The 20,401-nt window shown below is 41.7% G+C and overlaps 1 protein-coding gene across 2 annotated transcripts in view; it reads right to left on the bottom strand.

The window, feature by feature from the left end:
* Positions 1 to 20,401, bottom strand: part of FAP (fibroblast activation protein alpha) — a 619,508-nt gene that overhangs the window by 151,204 nt on the left and 447,903 nt on the right. For both annotated transcript variants that reach the window (XM_085645424.1, XM_085645423.1), the window contains one exon: positions 20,113 to 20,167. In XM_085645424.1, coding sequence (XP_085501550.1) covers positions 20,113 to 20,167 — 55 coding nt within the window. The remainder of the gene's footprint in view (positions 1 to 20,112; positions 20,168 to 20,401) is intronic.

Raw genomic sequence — 20,401 nt, 5'->3', positions numbered from 1 at the left:
CTGCAATACAAAAATGAATGACTCATAACTGATGATCGTAAGCACACACCATCTACTACACCAGCTGTTCACTAAAATGGATAATCGGAATATTACCCACTGTGCGCTTACCTCAATCACTGTATATAGAGATTCCAACAAACTCCAGAAGCTCCAATCGTTTGTGCAACCCGACGTTAAAACTCTCTTTTGAAACGATCCTACACAAGTGAAATTCGACTACAGACTACTACGCATTGATGTCAGATGTCCCGATATCTAACCGCCATCTTCCAAATGGGAATAAAATGTGACTAGAAAATGAAGTCCGTTGACTTAAAACAATGGTAGGATAGTATTACTCTCACTGATACTCCTCTATGAAGTGCCCCAATAATGTCTAATGACCCACAAGCCTCAAAGTGTCAAGTACTCCATTATTACATACTGGAGATCATACAATGCACATCTGCATGGAACCAAAGTTACCATTCTGCAACGAAGGCTCTGGGCTGAAATAAACCATGCTGCTGGAGTTTCCCTGAAATTAATGACCAGAAGTTATCTAGGCGATGTCCTTCATAACACAGTGAAAACATAACAACTCTGAAGCATAGTATAAGTCCAAAGAAGTCGAAGAACAATGTTCACTCTTGTTCAGTCACTGTATGTCGGTCGCAGTTAGGACATATCCCAGCATCTAAAACATTGGGGTATCAAAAACTCAACAGCAGTCTTGTTCTAAAATGTGAGTAGTAGAAGAATATTGGATCATTAACCCAGATGGTCACTATCTTTCTTGGACACCCAGAACTCACATCAGAATACTACTGGACCTGTGGAAGATATAAAAGAAAGACTACCCTACTGCTTGAACGACTGCCTTGCTGTCTGAAAAAAGAAGATTGGGCCTAATTGTCCTGATCCCAGGCTGCTCAGATTGACTCCATGGGTCAGTTGTCTGACCTCCTGTGTGTGCTACAGGGACACATTAAACTTCCAGATGCCTCCCTACAACCCAGCTGACCAGCTGACCAGATACAACTGGAACTGGACTGGCTTGAGCCCTGATGGCCTCTGCTGGAATGAGTCTCTGAACCCTAAAAGATGCCTCCCCAGATCCTGGACCCTTGGCTGGCATCAGTGAGAGCTCATCTACAATAAAAAAGTGAAAAGTTTGGCCCCTCATGACCGCAAACAGACCATTCACACCAAGACTCTGCCATCCATGACGATCGCCAATACAAAGTTCCTCTGAGACCTGCTATTCATTCTGACCATTCCGTACAACCAGCAATGTGAGGCCTGCACTTTGCACCAATAGCGACCATACACAAAGATCCACCAAGCTGAAACTCCAGCAATGACCGAATCTTGGCTCGACAGCAACAACGGTCTGCAATCCATCTCTGTCACCCAGAACTTGTGACTTTACCCCGATCTAGCCTGACGAAATAACCGTGAGTGGTACTTTCAGCTTCTTGGCACTATTTTCCACTAAAAACTTTAAAATCCGATATCTCCAGGTCTACTGGTTGCATTTTTGCTGTGCTCTGTGGTATGTTGTACATGCTTATCTAGGACCGAATATAGAATGTAGGGGATAGAATAGAGAACATAGAATGTTGAGTACAGTTGAGCAGCTAAGTGACAGGTGCAGTGGTTAGTTGCTTATGATTCCTGATGGGTCAGGTGCCTTATTGTAAACATTTCTACCTCACCTGAATCTGGAAGTTGGTGTAGTTATTTACCTTGTTACACTGGTGGTGAGCGAGGGACATTGTAAGAAGTAAAAAAGTGAAGGCACCTCAACTTTGGGAAAATCTGGATGGAAGGGAACAGGCGGAAAGCAGTGATATCAGTGGATATATTACTGTGGTTTTCTATGGCATTATCATGGACAGTGAAGATGTGACGAAGAAGATCTTGGTGAGGTCTGTTTATGTTGTATTGCAGGAGTAGGCAGCACTTTGTGAGGTCCATGGTCAGTGGTGTAGACAGAGCAGGTGTTGTTGTGTGAGTTCCGGCAGCCCAACAACTGCTAGCTCTTTGATGACATCAGGGATACTGAAGAAAACACGGGAGATTACCTGGAAAAGCATGTAAGGCAGTGTGCATGCTTCCATATTGTTTGCTTGGGTGACATTGGCTTCTAAGTTACCAAAGTGATGTGGTAGTCTCCAAAGAGGAAAACAAGGGATATTTACTGAAGAAAGCATGCAGGTTGGTGTGCGTGCCCCCATTTTAGGTGTTTGGGCCCCCTACTGTGGTGCAAAGGATGTATTTTGAAAGCACGTTAAGCTGAGTGCATGCTGCTATTTTGTGATATGAACATGTACTAGGAGCAAGAAGCATAGTTCATATCACAACGATAGACAAGTCTTATCCACAGAGTGTTTATATCTGACACAGTGACAGGCATGCCTTATTTGGGGGCAAAAGGGTGTATTTTTGCCTAGTACGGTGAGAGGCACACCTATTAGCAGCAATGTATTGGTGGTAATGGTACAACTGCATCAAGTGTGTATTTAAATAAATACATTCTGTCACTGCGACAGGCATGCCTTATATTGAGAAAAGCAGAGCATTTCTTCGTGAGTGTGTTTTGCCGGTTACGGTGACAGGCACACCTGTTGGTGACAGAGAGCAATCGTTTGCAGTTATTTTCAAGAAAATCATTGTGAAGTGGTAAGATGGGATTTGTTTTTAATGAAATACTGCATTCTAAAGAAACAGTAGAAACAAATAGTTGTGCAGGTAAGAACTTGAGTACTCGAAGAAATTTCATATTTCACGGTGACAGACACGTCATAATATTTAAGCCTGCACATCTATGAAAAGTAAACAATTGATTGAAGTCATAAGTTGTTTAACAACTGATTCAAGTCATAAGTTGTTTAGGTATGCACATATTAAGTATATAGTTGGACTATTAGTTAGTTGTGAAAAAATATATAATAAGTTGGATAATACTCTTTGGTGGACAATGCAGAATGCAATACCTTCACCTTTCTTTCTTAGCAGTCCAGGTGAGCCATCTGTAAGTTGGAGCAAATGGAAAAAAATATTTGGCAATATATGTCTTGGTGGGGAGGGTCAAGAAGTACTTGAGAATTTACCTGAATTAAGTGATGAAGACCAAACGAATTTAAATGAGTATGAGATATGTATATTGAAACTTGACAGACATTATTTGCCATGTGTTAGTACTATTCTTGAGAGATACCATTTTGGTTCAAGGGAGCAAAGCAAGGATGAATCTATTGCAGAATATGTAACAGCTCTGAGAAAATTGGATTCGGCATGCAAATTTGGGGAGCCCACAGAATAAAAAATAAAAGATCAACTAGTGTTCAGGTGCAGCAGTGATACAATTTGAGAAGAACTTTGGCTCAAGGATGACCCACCTCTAGAGGAGGTAATATTAGTGGCAAAGAGCTGTGAGCACATGATGAAATGTGTCCTGGAATTACACATTTTAAAGGGTAAAGAGACAGAACCGGTACAACCAGAGAAGGTGGATGAGATTGTGGAGTAAAAAACAAATTTGGGGTAAAAGAAGATCATAAAGATAATATGAAATATTTGGGGGAATGTTATCACTGTGGCAAGAGTGGTCTCAAAGCTTATGCAAAACATTGTTCAGCTATGAATGTGGTGTGCCATAGCCGTGACAAAAGAGGCCATTTTAGTAAATGTTGTAGGTCCAAATTCAAGAAAGAGCAAGATAAAGAGACTAAAAGAACCACACACCTGTTCCAGGTTAAAGATGCTATGCAGGAGTATCCAAATGGAATTGTGAAAATTGATGGAGTGGAAGTGAATTTGAAGTTTGATTCTTGTTCGCACATAACAATTATTTCAAATGATACGTATAGGCAATGGTCTGATGGGAAAAATAAGTTACAATTGATGATGGAAATCCAGGAGGATTTGGGGGCAACCCTTTAATATGTGTGATTATTTTAATGTGTGCTTTGAAATGACAGGTATATCCTGGGGAAAATGTATGTATCTGAGAAAGGAGATAATCTATTTGGGTGGTCCCAACAGCGACACGTGGAGTAACCTTCAATTCTAATGCTGAGCCTGAGGTACAAATACAAGAGGTGGAAACAAGTTCAGTGGATTTTGTGTCAGAATGTGCACACTTGTTTAGAAAAGAGTTAGGATGTTTGAAGGAGTACAAACATCAAATAAGATTTTGAAAAGGGGCAGTACCAATCATAGCTAAAGGGAGATGGATTCCTTTGGCAGTACAGTAGAAAGTCGAGCAAGCACTAAAGAAATTAATGGATTGATAGATAATAACACCGGTAGAAGCAACTGAATAGTTGGCACCAATAGTTGTAGCTAAGAAGAGTATTGATAACATTACACTTTGTGATGATTTAAGAGCATTAAACAAAGAGGTTATTGTTGAGAAATATCCACTACCAAATATTGATGAAATTGTTTCAACATTAGCTGGTGGAAGGTATTTTACAATGCTGGACTTTACTTCAGCATATCATCAGGTGGAGTTGTCTGAAATATCCAAGGAACTTACATCGTTCATCACACCGATGGCTGCATTCAAGGTTAGGCACATGACATTTGGACTGGTGTCAGCAGCATCTTTTTTTCACAGAGTGATGGCAACAGTCCTTAAATGGATAAAGGTTGTGAAATATTATCAGGATGATTTGTTGGTGCATGGTAACAATGTTTCTGAACACGATTTCAGGATGAGCCAAATGTTACAAAGGCTCCTTCAAGCTGATCTAACCTTCAAGCAGGAAAAATACAAGTTGTTGGTAAAAGAAGAAATTACGTATGACTCTTGATTTCAGGAGAAAGTGTGTCACCTAAAAAGGAGTTGGTGAACATTATTCAAAGTTTGGCAAGCCCCATTTCAAAGGAAGAGGATGTATCTTTTCTTGGGATGGTAGGGTATTTTGGCAAGTTCATAAAGAATGTGGCTGAGAAATCTGCACATTTGAGAGGTTTAGTGGTGAAGAATAAGAAATTTGTTTGGACTTCGGAGAGCCAACAAGATTCTGAAAGTTTTAAAGATGAATTAAGAAAGGCTCTAAATTTGCAACATATAGTCCAGGAGAAGAAACATTTATATTCACAGATGTGAGTTCCAAAGTACTTGGTACAATCTTGAAGCAAAGGAAAGATTGAAAGGAATAGCTGATTGTGTGTGCATCAAGATTTTTTGTTTACATGAGTCAGAATTAAATTATTCTGTGAAAGGGAAGCTTTAGCCATTTTTTAGTCAATAATTAAGTTTCAGAATTTTTGGGGGGGCACGACATTTTAGCTGTTGAAATACATTTTTCAGGAAAAGGATAGCATTTTGTGTTGTCTAGAATCAGAAGATAAGCGATTGCTTTACAACATTTTGAGTTTGATGTCGAACGTGTTCCTGGTGTTAACAATTTATCAGCTGATTGTTTATCCAGATTGATGTGTACATAGGTATAGGATGAAGAAAGAGAAGAAGATTTGGAAGAAGGTATTAATGTATGTGAGATAACTCTAGGGATATTGACAGAGGAGACCTGGAGGGAGGAACTAGGTGAAGGTAATGAGTTAACAGAATTTATTCAGGCAATTCACTCTAATAACTTTAGAGGTCTAACAAAACCTTGGTTTTTCATAAAGAAAGACTTAACAGCTGATAGAGGTTTACTGTTGAGGGGAACAAGAGTGGTTCCTCCTTTGAATTTGAAGAAATATTTAATATGTGAAGCTAATCAGGAACATCTTGGAATTGTAGGGGCAAATTTTTGTTGGGCAGGAATGGATTGAAGTGTTAAACGTGAGGTAAGAGATTGCTTGACTGTAAGAGTGGCGACAACGTATCGAAACCTCGACTGATGGCTTCAGTGTGTCTCACATAACTGAATCGTCTGTGGCAGGAATTTGCAGATGATATTGTAGGTCCTTTGAGAGGGGAACAAGGAACACCTTACTTAATAGTTCTTATGGCTCTATATTCACGGTGGGTGGCAGTCATAGGTGTGCAAGAGGTAACATCCAGTGTGATCATTACATTTATAAGATAAATATTGAAAAGGGAAAGTTATCCTTCATCGCTTCTCTCTGACAAATGTCCTCAATTTATTTCAAAAGTAAGGAAGAACTTTTACAATCCTGTGGCTTTGCACATTGTAAATGCTCTATTAATCATCCAGAAATGAATGGAAATGTGAAGAAATTTAACAAAGTAATCAAAGAAAATATATAATTACTCAGAGTGAAAAGTTTAAATTGGAAAGAGGAGTTACAAAAAAGCATAACAGCACTTACAATGACACCACATACATCAACAGGAAAGTCACTATTTGAGCTATTTAAAGGAAGGACTTCAATACCATTTTGAGTTGGAAGGATTAGGACAAAGGAATAAAGTAAAATAGTGTGGGTGAATGGAGAAAATGGAAACTGGGGTTGCAGAAGAAAAGGAAGGAGTACTTTGATTAAAAAAACTGTAAAAAATATTATAGTACAAGTAGGAAATTGGGTAAAAATAAGAGCGCCTGTGGGTTGCATGCTTTGGTCAAAATTCACGAGGCCAGTTCGTGTGGTTAAGTGTTTTTATAATGCTATTAAAACTGAAGATGGCAGAATTTGGAATAAAAGTAGGAAGGTGGTGTTAAGAGGTAATGTGAGTGTTGAGGAAGAAAGTGAGAAGAATGAGGTTGTAAAATTACAAAAGGAAGATGTAGAGTAAGGAAGCAAAACAGTGTCAGAAGGAAAAGAAACAGAAAGAAGCAAAAGCTTTCTTAAAAGTAAATATCCAAATTATCTCAAAAAGCATGGTTAATAATGTGATTTATGTGGTTATATTTTCATGTTGGAGAACTACAAAAGTAATGTATGAATCATTTGGTAATGTTTTCTGTTTACATTAGAAATGTTAGCAAAATCATTTACAAACTTTAGTAATGTATCATTGGTGCTTAAAGTTTAAATGTTTACTGTATGGGCTTAGATATGTTTCTTGTGTTTTTTTGTTGTTTAAATTAATGGGGGAAGATGTGTGGTATGTTGTACATGCTTCTCTGGGATAGAATTTTGAATGTAGTAAATAGAAGAGAGAACATAGATTGTTGAGAAGAGTTGAGCAGCTAAGTGACAGTGCTTATGATTCATGATGGGTGAAGTGCCTTAATAAATACTTCTGTTACTCACCTGAAAATGGAAGTTAGAGTGATCATTTACCTCTTACATCCTGGTATCATTTTGTTAAAATGTACTCTATTTTGTCTAAATTGGTTGGGATTTTTCTTGTGTGCTACATTAATACTTTACACATTGCCTCTAGGTTAAGCCTGACTGCTTTAATGCCAAGCTACCAGACGTTTAAGCACAGGTTAATTTAGAGACTTTTTGTGGTTCAACCTGATGAGGATTGTGTTTGTTGCCTGAATTGAGCTTCCGCTCTTCTTGCCCCCCTCACCCTAAGGGCCCCTCAGCCAATTACCCAATTCCTTACAACAATGCAGACTCTATTGAAGGGCAGGACACTGAATTCACCTCAGAAGAAGCACAATAAAAAAGAAAACATAAGATAAAAGTTTCAAAAGTGCCCTCAATTCAATAGGAAGGTGCAGTGATTCGTGAAGGAAACATTAGAAGTATTCTTTAAGAAAACACTGCTTGCTGACATTACAGAGAGTACATCTGTGCTTTCCTCATTAGGTAGTTTGCTTAGACAAGGCTACTCATTCTACGCTTAGCGCTTATCATTGGGCGCTTTCATTCCTTCAATATTGCCGCGCTATACTCGTACATTTGAGCATTTTAAAAACTTCCTGTTTTATTACATTTGTGTTGGTATTTGTGTTAGTTTCCCCCTGATTTTAGCTCACCCCCGCATACCTGCACTATAAAATTTTCAGAATCACCGCGGCTTCAGCGGATCTCCCTTAGCGCGGTCTACCGGCTATCTCACGCCATCTTGGGGGTAGGAAGGGACGCTTTGCGGGCGCCATTTTGTTTAGCGCTCTAGTTGTCCTGACACGCTAGATGCGTATTTAAGGGCGGAGAAGGTGGAGGTTCAGCCTTAGACAAGGCTACTCATTCTACGCTTAGCGCTTATCATTGGGCGCTTTCATTCCTTCAATATTGCCGCGCTATACTCGTACATTTGAGCATTTTAAAAACTTCCTGTTTTATTACATTTGTGTTGGTATTTGTGTTAGTTTCCCCCTGATTTTAGCTCACCCCCGCATAACTGCACTATAAAATTTTCAGAATCACTGCGGCTTCAGCGGATCTCCCTTAGCGCGGTCTACCGGCTATATCACGCCATCTTGGGGGTAGGAAGGGACGCTTTGCGGGCGCCATTTTGTTTAGCGCTCTAGTTGTCCTGACACGCTAGACCTCTATATTTACCCACTATGCACACGCGCAGCGTTTGCGCGCAGCGGGTGCACCGTATTCGCGCCGGAGTCACGCCAGAGTCCAGCCCGTCTGCGCCCATCCGCGCTAAGGACGGGCTAGGAACTGGGCAAGGCAAGAAGTTACTAGTAGAGAGTGGTGATAGAGTTGGTAGTTGTAAATACTCCTCCCCTGAGTTAATTGCCCTCAGACCCCCACGGTTATCGTGTCATTTCTCTTGTCCCCCGGAGGCTCTTCCTGATGCCCCCTTTTGCTGCTGTTTTCTTAGAAATGGTATGCCGCCGATAGAGTGTGCCCCCAATGTCTGCCCCCCTACAGACTCTGTCCCCCCCTCTATCCCTGCTAGCGAAACTGGCTTTCTTATTAACGCTAGATCGCTGCTGAAGAATAACATTGCATTTAGGGAGTTCGTAGCTGTAAGAAAGCCTTCCTGGGTTTTCATTACTGAAACATGGGCCTCTGACTCCTCTGGGCCTGACCTGGTGGAAGCTATTCCTGAGGGTTATGCGTTAGTCAGGTCGGATCAAGTGGGACGTAGGGGAAGAGGTCTGGGGATCCTCTATAAGAACTCCCACACCTGTCGTATTTCCATTCTATCCGCCCCCTTAGATACCCTTCAGGCCTTACACTTTTTGATAATTTCCCCTTTTGCCGCTCCTTTTGCGGGCATACTGATCTATAGACCGCCGGGACCTAGAGGGGATTTTAGCCATTCTCTGTTTAATCTCCTAGAGCCCTGTTTTGGCTGCGCCCAACTTACTGTTCTGGGAGATTTAAATTTCCATCTTGAAAACCTAGATTCCAGGGAAACCCTTTCCCTCTTGGAGTCACTGTCCGCTTGTGGTTTACAGCAATTGGTTACCAGTGCCACCCACCGGGCAGGTCACATCCTGGATGGGGTGTTTTCCAATGATTCGAGGCTGACGACAGACGTGCCCATACCGTTGTTTTGGTCTGATCATCTAGCGGTCCCTTTGAAGCTTCAGGCCTCCTCGGCATATATTAAGCTGAGGGGCCCTAGCAAGAGAGAACCTAAGCGCAACTATGGGAATATTTCTAATGACACTCTTGCTCCGTTAATCTCCAATTTATCAACTGCCACAGCAAAGGATGTCAGCACAGAGGCGCTCGAACTGACTGCTTCTATCACTCTGGCGGTGGATCTGTTGGCTCCTGTCTCTTTTCGTTACACTGCTAGGAAGAGACCCTCGGCCCCCTGGTTCTCAGAGTCTCTGAGAGCTTTAAGACAAGGCTGCAGGAGGCAGGAAAGGCTGTGGAGGGCGAGCTGGGACTATCAGGAGAGGGAAAAACATAAACTTCTCCTTAAGGGATATAAAGTGGAGGTTATTGAAGAAAAGCAGGAGTACTTTTCTAATTTGACTACCTCTCTTACCTCCCCCAGAGAACTCTTTAAAATCGCAGACTCTCTGTGCACCCTGCAAGTGCCCGACCCTATCTCCATATCCCAGGATCTTTGTGATAAGATCGCCCAATTTTTCCGTTCCAAAATAGCCGACATCTACTCTGCCCTTGAATTGCAAAGGGCAGCACTGTCTCCCCTCCCTTTGGTCATACCTGGTGTGGGTGATGGAACGGTGGCCCCTTCTGCGTATCTGTCTAACTTTCCACTGCTCTCCTTTCAACAGCTAGACCTGCTTCTAAGCAAGACCAGGTCAGGGTCCCCTTTGGACCCTTGTCCTCTTAAAGTTTTTAAGGAATGTCGGGAATCTCTTCTGCCCCCGCTTCTGAGTATCATGAACCGGGCAATACAGGAGGGCACTTTTCCCTCTTCGTGGAAAAGTGCGGTGGTTAAGCCTCTCCTAAAGAAGCCATCTCTAGACCCTTAAAGATGTTCGCCCGATTTAATTGCTTCCTGCTCCTGCAAAGATGCTCGAAATCCATCTTAATGAGCATCTGACGGCATTCTTGGACAACTCGGGCTTTCTTGATCACTCCCAGCATGGCTTCCGGAGACATCACAGTATGGTGTCGGCTCTTACGGTAGTACTCAATAACATCCGTAAGGAGGTTGACCAGGGCCATACCGCTCTTCTGGTCTTGTTGGACCTGACAGCTGCCTTCGATACCCTATCTCCCTTGGTCCTAATATCTCGTCTTAGGGAGATGGGGGTGGAGGGTTTGGCCTTGAGCCTTCTGGCCTCCTTCCTTGACCAGAGGGAACAGAGGGTCAAATTGGGTGAATACCTATCTCCATCCCTACCCGTTCAATGTGGGGTCCCTCAGAGGTCGGCCCTAAGTCCTACCCTTTTTAACGTCTATGTGGCCCCACTTGCCAAGCTAATAAGATCTTATGGGATGGAGGTGGTATCATATGCCGACGACACGCAGATTATGGTGTCCCTTTCCCACTCGGGCAGTACCTCCGCTCTCAGCTTTAGGAACTGCATGGAGGCAGTTTCTCAGTGGATGATTTATAATTCACTAAAGCTGAACGGGGAAAAAAACGAGGTCCTTATTTTTGGTGGAAACAGGGACATTTGGTCCTCCGAGTGGTGGCCCCCTTCTTTGGGAGTGTGCCCTGTGCCCACGGACTTGGCCCGTAATCTGGGAGTTCTGATCGATCCCGCTCTCTCCATGTCGCAGCAGGTTAATAGGACCGTTGCTACCTGTTGGGGTATTATCAGGATCCTTAGGAAAATCAGAAATTATTTGGCTCCGCATGCCCGCAAACAGATTGTTGTTGCATTGGTCGCCTCACGGCTTGATTACTGCAATGCTCTCTATGCCGGCATAAATAAGGGCCTTGTGGCACGTTTGCAAACAGCCCAGAATGCGGCAGCCAAATTTGTGCTTAATGCTCCTAGGATTTCTTCGGCTACCGCTGCCAGGAAGAGTCTGCATTGGCTCCCGATCCAAGACAGGATCGTTTTTAAGATCCTTTGCATGACCTACGGGGCTTTATCTGGCGTGGGGGCTGAGGGGGTGAAGGACTTGCTTGCACCCTATGTCCCGGGCAGAAACCTTCGCTCTTTGAGAAAGAATCTGCTGTCAGTTCCCCGTTTTCGAAGAGTCAAATGGGGAGGGAGGGCCTTCTCGTCTTTAGCACCAAAACTGTGGAATACTTGCCCCACTGAAATTACAACTCAATATACTGTCCCTACGTTTAGGAAGGCATTAAAGACGTGGCTCTTTGCCAAGGCCTACTTGTTGTTTTTGGTTCCTGGTCTGTTTGATCTTTTTGTGTTAGGCGCCTTGATGCCTTTGGGCTTAGTTGCGCATTATAAGTTTTCTTTCATTTCATTTCATTCATTTCATAGTTGGCAAGTTCACCAAGGGCTCAAACGATAATTAAAATTCACATAAATCGCTAGTGTTGCAGAACAGATTTTCTGCACCAAAGATACGTGGGGCCTCATTTCCAAAAGAATGATGCAGCGCGGCGCCACAAGCCATTTTTCAGTACAGAGAGGTGTCATTTTAAATGCACAGGGATGCGTCATATTAACAACAATATGACGCTTCCGTGTGCCATCCCCAGCAGTGGCACACAAGTGGCTGCCATGCGCCAGCCCAGGCCCCCTGGCGTCATGTTGCAAGGGTGACTGCTTTGCAGGGATGATTGTTTTTGTGCAGGAAGGGACAACTTCCTATACAGAAACAATCATTGATGGCATTTTCCTCTTTCTATGTGTGCTGCAGAATGTAGCATGCATAGAAATAGGAAAAAACAAGGAGAAATAAAAGTATCTCTCCTGGTGGCACCACCAGGATTCTGATGCATTCCCAGATCTACAAAAACCTGGGAATATATCAGGTTCCATGCATGTTGAGTGGGGAGACCCACAGCAACACCCGTTGAACGTCCCTTTCACGTAATTCGTGAAAGGGGCCCATATTTACAAGGCCATGAAAAGTCACACAGGGTGACTTTTTACACGACCTTGTAAATATGGACAGGTTCGCTGCGCCTCATGTGCGCCAAAAAAATGACGCTCCGGCGGCGCAATAGTCTTGTAAATGAGGCCCCTGGTTTATAGTAGGAAATCGTAGACTTTCACACAAGTGTGAAAATAGCTTAACGATAGGAAGGATAGAGAACATAACTTCAGCATTGGACAAAAGGCATGATTTTGTAGTAATATTTATAAGGCCATTCTTGACCTGCCATCATAAAAGCAAATAAATGGAGGTTTATCTAACAACACACATATTTATATTTGAAAATATAAACATTTTGCAAACATTCATATAGGTATTTTACTGCTGGCGGGTGTGTTTACCGATCTGTGTGATGTGGGGGTAAACATTTTAAAATAACGCAACAAAGAATGTTGTAAGGGTTTGTCTTGTGTTTTTCAGCAAAGTACACTGCCTTTTACATATGTAGTTACTTGGACATGTACCACTGAGACATCCATTCACTCACCAATACACCCATACACACACTCATCCACCCATGCAGCTGTTTCCACATGCACTCTTGAGCCCATACACCCAGTGAATCAACAAGACTGATACAGACATTCACACTATACTCCCACTCATTCTTTAATACACCTTGGTATATATATAATACATATTTAAACTTTGAAGAAACTCACAGTCACTGGATGATGTCATCAGTGATGTCATTTGAGATGTCATCAGTGATGTCACTGACCATGTCATGAATGATGTAATATGTGATGTCATCAGCAGTGCATTGCGGGAGCGCGAGTTATAGTTAGCTGAACTAACTATAACGGCGGAATTTCTCTGGTTTTGTATAAGTGAAATATCCAACTAACTATAACGTCCCTGAAACCTGTGGTTTTTTCAGTGAATTTCTAAGGTTTTTTAAATGCTAATTTCTAACTATAACGTACCTGAAACCTATGGTTTTTTCAATGAATTTCAAAGGTTTTTTAAATGTTAATTTCTAACTATAACATCCCTATTAACTTCCCTTGAATCCTGAAGGTCCCTGGTGGCCAAGTAGCCCACCAGGTACCTCCAGTAAGCCCCACAGAGCTGCGTTGCAGAGAGGTGTTGCTAGGCCATGCCTCTTTTTACACTACGCTACAAACGTGGCTTCTGGCGCACTGTTGCTTGGACGATGAGGTCCATTTGTGTCCTGAGGTTCTCAGGACACAAGAGGACTTCATCACCCCACCAGCAGTGCAACAGAAGTCGTGTTTGCAGAGTGGTATTAAAAGGGGCGTGGCCTCGGACCACCTCTCTACAAAGCAGCTCTGTGGCACTTATTGAGGTACCTGGTGGGCTAGTTGGCCCCTAGAGACCCTCAGGATTCAAGGGGTCTTAATCCCCCAATTTACAACGCACCAGGGGGTGTGTTTGCACACTTGTCATTTCAGGCCCCACCCCCTTCCTGCACCACTGTGCAAACGTGCCCCCTGTAAGTTTGGGGATTAAGTACCTTTGAATCCTGAGGGTCCTATGGGGGCCAACAAGCCCACCAGGTACCTCCGGTAAGCACCACAGGGCTGCGTTGCAGAGAGGTGTAAAAAGGGGCATGGCCTCAGACCAGCTCTCTGCTTACTGGGCGAGTTTGCAGAGTGTTGCTGGGAGGGGGCGGGGCCTCCGGCGCAATGCCCTTTTTTGTTTTCTGTTTTTTTTTGTTGAAGGGGTGCTGTGTGGCCCCGTCTCTTTTTCTTTTTTTGGGGCTGGGGACCCTACCCCCCGGCCTGGCAACATATATATATATATATTTTAAGGAGGGGGGCTGTGTGGCCCCCTCCTGAGGCCTCTGTTAGCCCCGGGGACCCCATCCCCCGGGACTGTGCCTCGTTTTTTTAAATTTTATTTTATTAGGGAGGGGGGCTGCGTGGCCCCCCTCCCGGGCCACTTCCATATATATATATATATATATTATATATATATTCCCACTGTCCTAAACTATAGCACATATAACTAGGGCACAAACTAAACTGCAAGACCAAATATACATTTTAATTGTGTAATTCTTACTTTTCACTTAAATAGGAAAACGCCATTGGCCAGTCTTCACGACTAGATCACAGAATCTGGCAAAGAAGTTCAAAGAGAGCCAGGATGTGGTTACAATTAAAATGCGCATTGCGGTGCCTTGATTCATCAAAGAGGTTTGTAGAAACATCAAACTCTGCATTGCCCAATACAGCTTACTGATAGCATGTATCATTTAATTGGTACCATGTGATAATGATATATTATTTTGTTAAGTACATGTTGCTGGGATACACAATGCAATTGTCAAAGGACATCGCAGGCCAACTTTGTCGAAAGAAAATCGTCTTTTAGACGTTTCTTATGCCCTGACTATTAAACAACTTTATTTATAGCCGTGTTTTTTTTTTGCATCAGTAAGCCAGAGACTGTTTTTTATTTCATTATTTTGACTGAAAATGTTCACCGTACATAAGTGCAAAAAAATTACAGGCCAACACATTGAATGTAATGAGTGAAACATTCAAACAATTCCGAATTCTCTAAAATGATTGTTACAAGTAACTAAACCTTCATAGACCACTCTCTGATCAACAACCACTCCGATCCCTAGCGCACCAACACAGTTACATCCTGTTAATATTTCTGAAACAATGAATCACTTTCTTCTTTCCTTGGACCACTACCCCATTTGACCAGGTCCTCTTTCAAATACCTTCAAAACTCATTTTTCCAGCTCACAAAATATGATCCAAATAACTAAGAGGAATCACTCCCTTGAGTCCATCCAAGCTATCTTCAACAAACAAAATGGGATTGTCCCATTTGACGCCACGTCCTAAATTAATTCAAAAACACCTCATGGAAAGTCTTTCGCTCACGCTATCCCTCTGCAGCTCAACCCTGTTGCCTGATGATGTCAGCCCTGAATAACTTAAACCAGGTGCTCTCTAAGAATTTGAGTAATGCTGTTTTATGTTTTTTACCTTTGCCCAAGGTGCATTTTAAAGCCCAGCTGCTGAAGGCCCATTTGGTGCATAGCTCTACCCATGTAACCGATGCTTTCATGCTGCGAGATGTCCCATCCAGTCATATGGGGGTATATCCAGTAGCACATGCTTGTGTGCTGCAGTACTACAACCGTGTACCTTGGAAACATTAGCTGCAAGGAAGAGCAACATATCCACAACTTCTCAGTGATTGCCCCTAGCCCTGAGGAAGAGTAGAAAAACGTTATGCAGCTGTTGAGCTGTAGTGTTTTGGCTGCTTCCACTCATGCCAGCTGTAGAAAACAATTTTCTGCTATCATAGAAGGCTTGTAAAGTGACCCCTATTTCACCCTTTTTTAAACTTCATTTGAACTTTGCTAGATTCACTATTCGCAAAGCTGGGAGAAGGTAAAAAATATATATATAATATAGTGCTCAAAGAATGACTTCACAACTTCACACATCTTTCCTAAAGATGTAAATATGTACTTTTCCACAAAATAGCACAACACTTGGGTCACTAAGCATGCCAAAGATTATGAGTGCCTTTACGTTAGCCCTCTCTGAGGTAAAATCCTTCTGCCTCTAAGAACTCATAATCTCCCTCCAAGTGCACAATGGATCACTAATCTGCACTGTCCATTCCCTACTCTCTCCAACAGCAACAGAATAACAATACCACAGGCTTAGCCTCTGACTTCTCTTCAATGTTCAACCTAAGAATCACACTATGTACATTGCTAAATTCTTCACTGGTGCTATTGCACTCCCACCCTGATAAATAAATATATTTATAAATCAGGATGGGCACTAGTGGCATTGAGGAATTTAGCAATGTGTAGTGCAACTGTTTCATGATGGCAGCTTTGATTTTCAGATTTATTGTGACATCATTCACCAGATGTCCTTTTTACGTATGAGAAGAAGATCCATTAGAGAAATAGCAACTGCGATAAGAAAGGCAAGTTGAACATATACATCAACCTACTCCAACTCTCTATATGTTCAACTTGCCTTTCTTATCGCAGTTGCTATTTCTCTAATGGATCTTCTTCTCATACGTAAAAAGGACAACTGGTGAATGATGTCACAATAAATCTGAAAATCAAAGCTGCCATCATGAAACAGTTGTTCTAGTATGCCTTTAATCTCCGACTGTTTGTGGCGCAGTAGTGGGCAAAGAGAATGTCTTTTTTTTCTACACCTGAAGGCCCATTTAAGCTCTCCGTCACTGCCTCTTCCACTTTAGGTCCTCAAACTGTTACTCTTCAGAATCCTACTTTCATCCTCATTCTACATTTCAATTTATCTCTACTTTTGGGTGACTGCCCACAATGTTTCAAATCTGTAGTACGCCTATGACTTCTAAGATCACCAATTTGGATAACACGTCTCCTTCTAACTGTTGCCCAGTCTGGCAAATTTATTTTTGTACTCATGCAGCAAAACATTGTGTTTTTTCCCCAGTATTTCATTATCCTAATGTAGACAAAAAGGATTAATTTGGGTAGAAATCATTCCTATTAATAAAGCCAACCACTGTGGTATGTTTTACATCTTGAGTGTGTGCTTTTTCAAACTAAACACTCTTAAAATATACTAACTACTAGTATCAGTGACATGTGACTTCTACACCTTGTAATCCTTATTGTCTTATGTAACATTTCCTATAGACTGATTTACACATGTATGATTCACTGCCTGTGTAGTGTAAATGAGATGTAAAGTGGTCAGACATGCTACACTGGTATGAGTAGTAATATAAAAGAAATCAAATGCATGTGAGACAGGGGCTATGGAGAGATGAAGGGCACTGGTGGAGCAAGGTAGTGAGAAAATGCGTGGAGGCGGAGGTTTTGGGAGGGGGCCCCAACCAAGATTATTGCAGTGGTCTTCACTAGAGCTAAAAGATACCTGATATGATTGTCAACCCGAATGGCCATCATGTTCTTAGATGTCGCCACCATATGATTGTCCCAAAGAGAGTTCCATATTTCAAACAAATTCAAAACATCCATAAATACTTGGCATATATGAATTCTCTTCTGGGGTGGAAAAGATGTCTACCTGAAATTTGCATTTGATAATCTTTCTTTCAAATGTTGACACCTCTGTTCAGCCCAGGTGAAAAGAAAACTATATGCTACATGGACACCAGGAGTTTACCTGAGTCAGGAAGAAGACAGTATGCTCATTCTCGGCATTCGGTTGAACATGATGGTGTTTCTACAGTTGTGGTGACCCACGGGGTCAAACGGAGCATCAGCAGGGATAGGAGGCAGTTAGAGCACAGAGATTTGCATCATCAGAGGAGAGATTCTTCTTCTCTTGCCTATTCCATGCCCTGTGCTGGAAGGGACATGGCCAAGAAAGCATTTAAGAAGTCTAACTCTCCTAAAACTACTGCTTGAAGTTTCCACTCCAAGATTGAGTTGTCTCTTCCTGTGAGGTTCCTGTTTAAACCAAATGTAGGGAGGCATTGACAAGTGATGAATATGTCATAACACATTTGTTCACTTACTTAACATTGCATTCGTTATCCATGTGCAGCAATTTCTGTCCCTGATTATTGCTCTTATTGCTCCTCCTTCAAGTCAAATATCCTTTGGCTATTCATCTGAAAGTAGTTGTGTCTTGTGTGGCTATTCTCCCAAACCAGATGATAGGGAGGGTTTAGTGCTATACTTATCTACTTCTGTATGAACCATCTTCTTTATTTTTTCTGACAGCATGACTTATTCGTCCTAAGTGGGACCCTCTTAATGAAACATGTGACCCCTTTCATGTGTACCTGCAGAGTGGCGCCAGATTACTTGGAGGGGTCACCCTTTCTCCGGAAAATCAAGAAGTAAACTTAGCTTTGCAGACCATCAAAGTGTCCACCCCTTGTGACAATGCGACTCGGACAGGTGAATCAAATGTCTATTTTCTTAGGTTTGTTGGGGCCAGAGAGGGCAAACCACGGCACTCCAGTTAGGCCAATATAGTGTTCTAATTGATTAGGTTTGTCTCTAGTTTTAGAAGCAAATCAGTTACAAAGTATTCACAAATATTTTCTGATCATACACACACCAGAGGACATTCCTTCTTATATTTCTTAGGATTCGTTTTCAAGATATTTCATCTAAACATTGGGGCTCTTGAAGTTTGAAGGCTCTTGATAATTAAATTATGTTCAAAGATTTTTGGTGAAATTCTCTTCCATCAGAAAACATATAAGTAAAGGGGCACTATTATTTAGAAATAAGAGTAACAAATTGTGGGAGCATAGGCAGATGAATCGAGCAGCATTATGCACCTAATTTGATCCTCAAGAAAACCTCAGGTAAGTAACCCAATCTTTGGAGCTGAACATGTATGTTGTTTGGCTGAACTCAAGATTTACACCAGCCAGAGGTGGAGATGTATGCAAGATACCACAAGTACAATATAAAAACCAAAGATGGACGTTCAGGCAAATGTTTATATAACGAGTAAAAATGCAATAATTACGAATTTGTATATAAATGAGATAAAGAAGAAATAATATGTTAGTTAAAAGTCCCCTATGAACAGATCCGGGTAATTTATTCTCTGATATGTAATACATCGAGTGTTGGTAAGCATTGCTCATTTGTAAGGGCATCAAACCAGAGCAGTTTGTGTTTTTTTTACATTTAGTCCACATGCCCTGATGGTGCCACTTTAGAAGCCTCTGTGCTATGACACATTTAGGCAACAGGAGCAGCTGTACAAATTCAGAATATGTTTGCTTACACATGAGTTGATCTATTGCATAGTATTAAGTGTGAGCGTACAACAGCCTTTGTTTCATTATGAGGAACCTCTGTGCACCTCATTGTTATCCACACCACTGCTTGGTTTCTTGCACCCTTCCATGCCAGTTGTTTCCACTTGTTATATTTGTAATGAATGAGTAAGTTCTGTTAGATGTTTAAAACTAGCATAATTAATAGCAGTACATTTCATCACGTGAAAAAGAGTAGTGACTTAACTTATTCTGGTTTTTATATTGTCCAAAAACCAAGGGGGTAATTTAGAGTTTGGAGGAGCAGAAGGGCTGCTTTAAATTGAAAAGCAAAAATACATTTTGCCGTCTCTATTTAGAGCTGGCAAGCAGTGGGTTCAGATGTGGAGCCTCCACTGACTGTACTATTGTAAACCTTTGACCAGATTGCACATGCTACACAGGGCCTGATGGTTATTGTGACTTAGTGATAGTTTGCCCACCTTATTTAGGTCTGGCTGACAGTCACTCGTTTTCTCTGCCTGGGACCACCATATATGGCATGGCAGTTCCAGTTAGAAAAATCTTCCAATGGCTTCAAGATGCTGGGGTAAACATCTTGTGTGCCTGAGGAACTGATTTTCTGTTTTTCATTCATAAACTCCCACTTTGGCAGTTTATTCTTGGAAAGCGAAAAAATACTAAGTGGGCAAATCAAACATAGTACCCGCTTCACTGCCTCCAATGAACTCCTGGCCCCCACATCACCCCCATACAAGGCAGGGAAATCTTTATGTTGTTGGTGGTGATCTCTTAAGTATGGTACATGGTCTTCCACTGGGACCATCAGCTATAATGTAAATGACACCTTTAAAATAGGCCTCATTCAGAATTCATTTCCTATCAGAATAAGGAACCAACAAAATATCAATCAGTTGAAAATAGTGTTGCTCTCCCAGTGTCAGACACATGTTTTGTATGTTGCACCCTAGAGGCTTCCCTTTACAGAGAGGATACCTCTCCTATGCGTTGTAATACCAGTGTAAACTGGCAAACAACAATATGCCATGTTACTTTTCGAAACAGATGTTATTGTTTAGCAGTCAAAGGAAATAGCAATAAAAAATAACTTACCCAGCCCCAGATAGCTATTCTTTTTTCATCAATGAAACCCATTTCAATGAATTTTCTAAATGAGGAAAGAAAATCTCAGCATTAGGTCAGGTTTTATCAAAGTAAATAGCAAGTCTTAACAACACACCGTATGTATCAATTTCATTCAGAGCTCAATGAAGTTTGGAATAAAAAAGAATCTTCATCTTCAATGCCTATTCAGACTGAAATGGTTGTGGCTATTGGTGGCATTATATACATTGAACTTGATGTGAAGAATGTGGGGATCCCTCCTTCCCCTTTTTTTTTT

The sequence above is a fragment of the Triturus cristatus genome, chromosome 3_1, assembly GCF_964204655.1.
Source record: "Triturus cristatus chromosome 3_1, aTriCri1.1, whole genome shotgun sequence".
NCBI lineage: Eukaryota > Metazoa > Chordata > Amphibia > Caudata > Salamandridae > Triturus > Triturus cristatus.
This window is presented reverse-complemented; position numbering and strand designations above follow the sequence as displayed.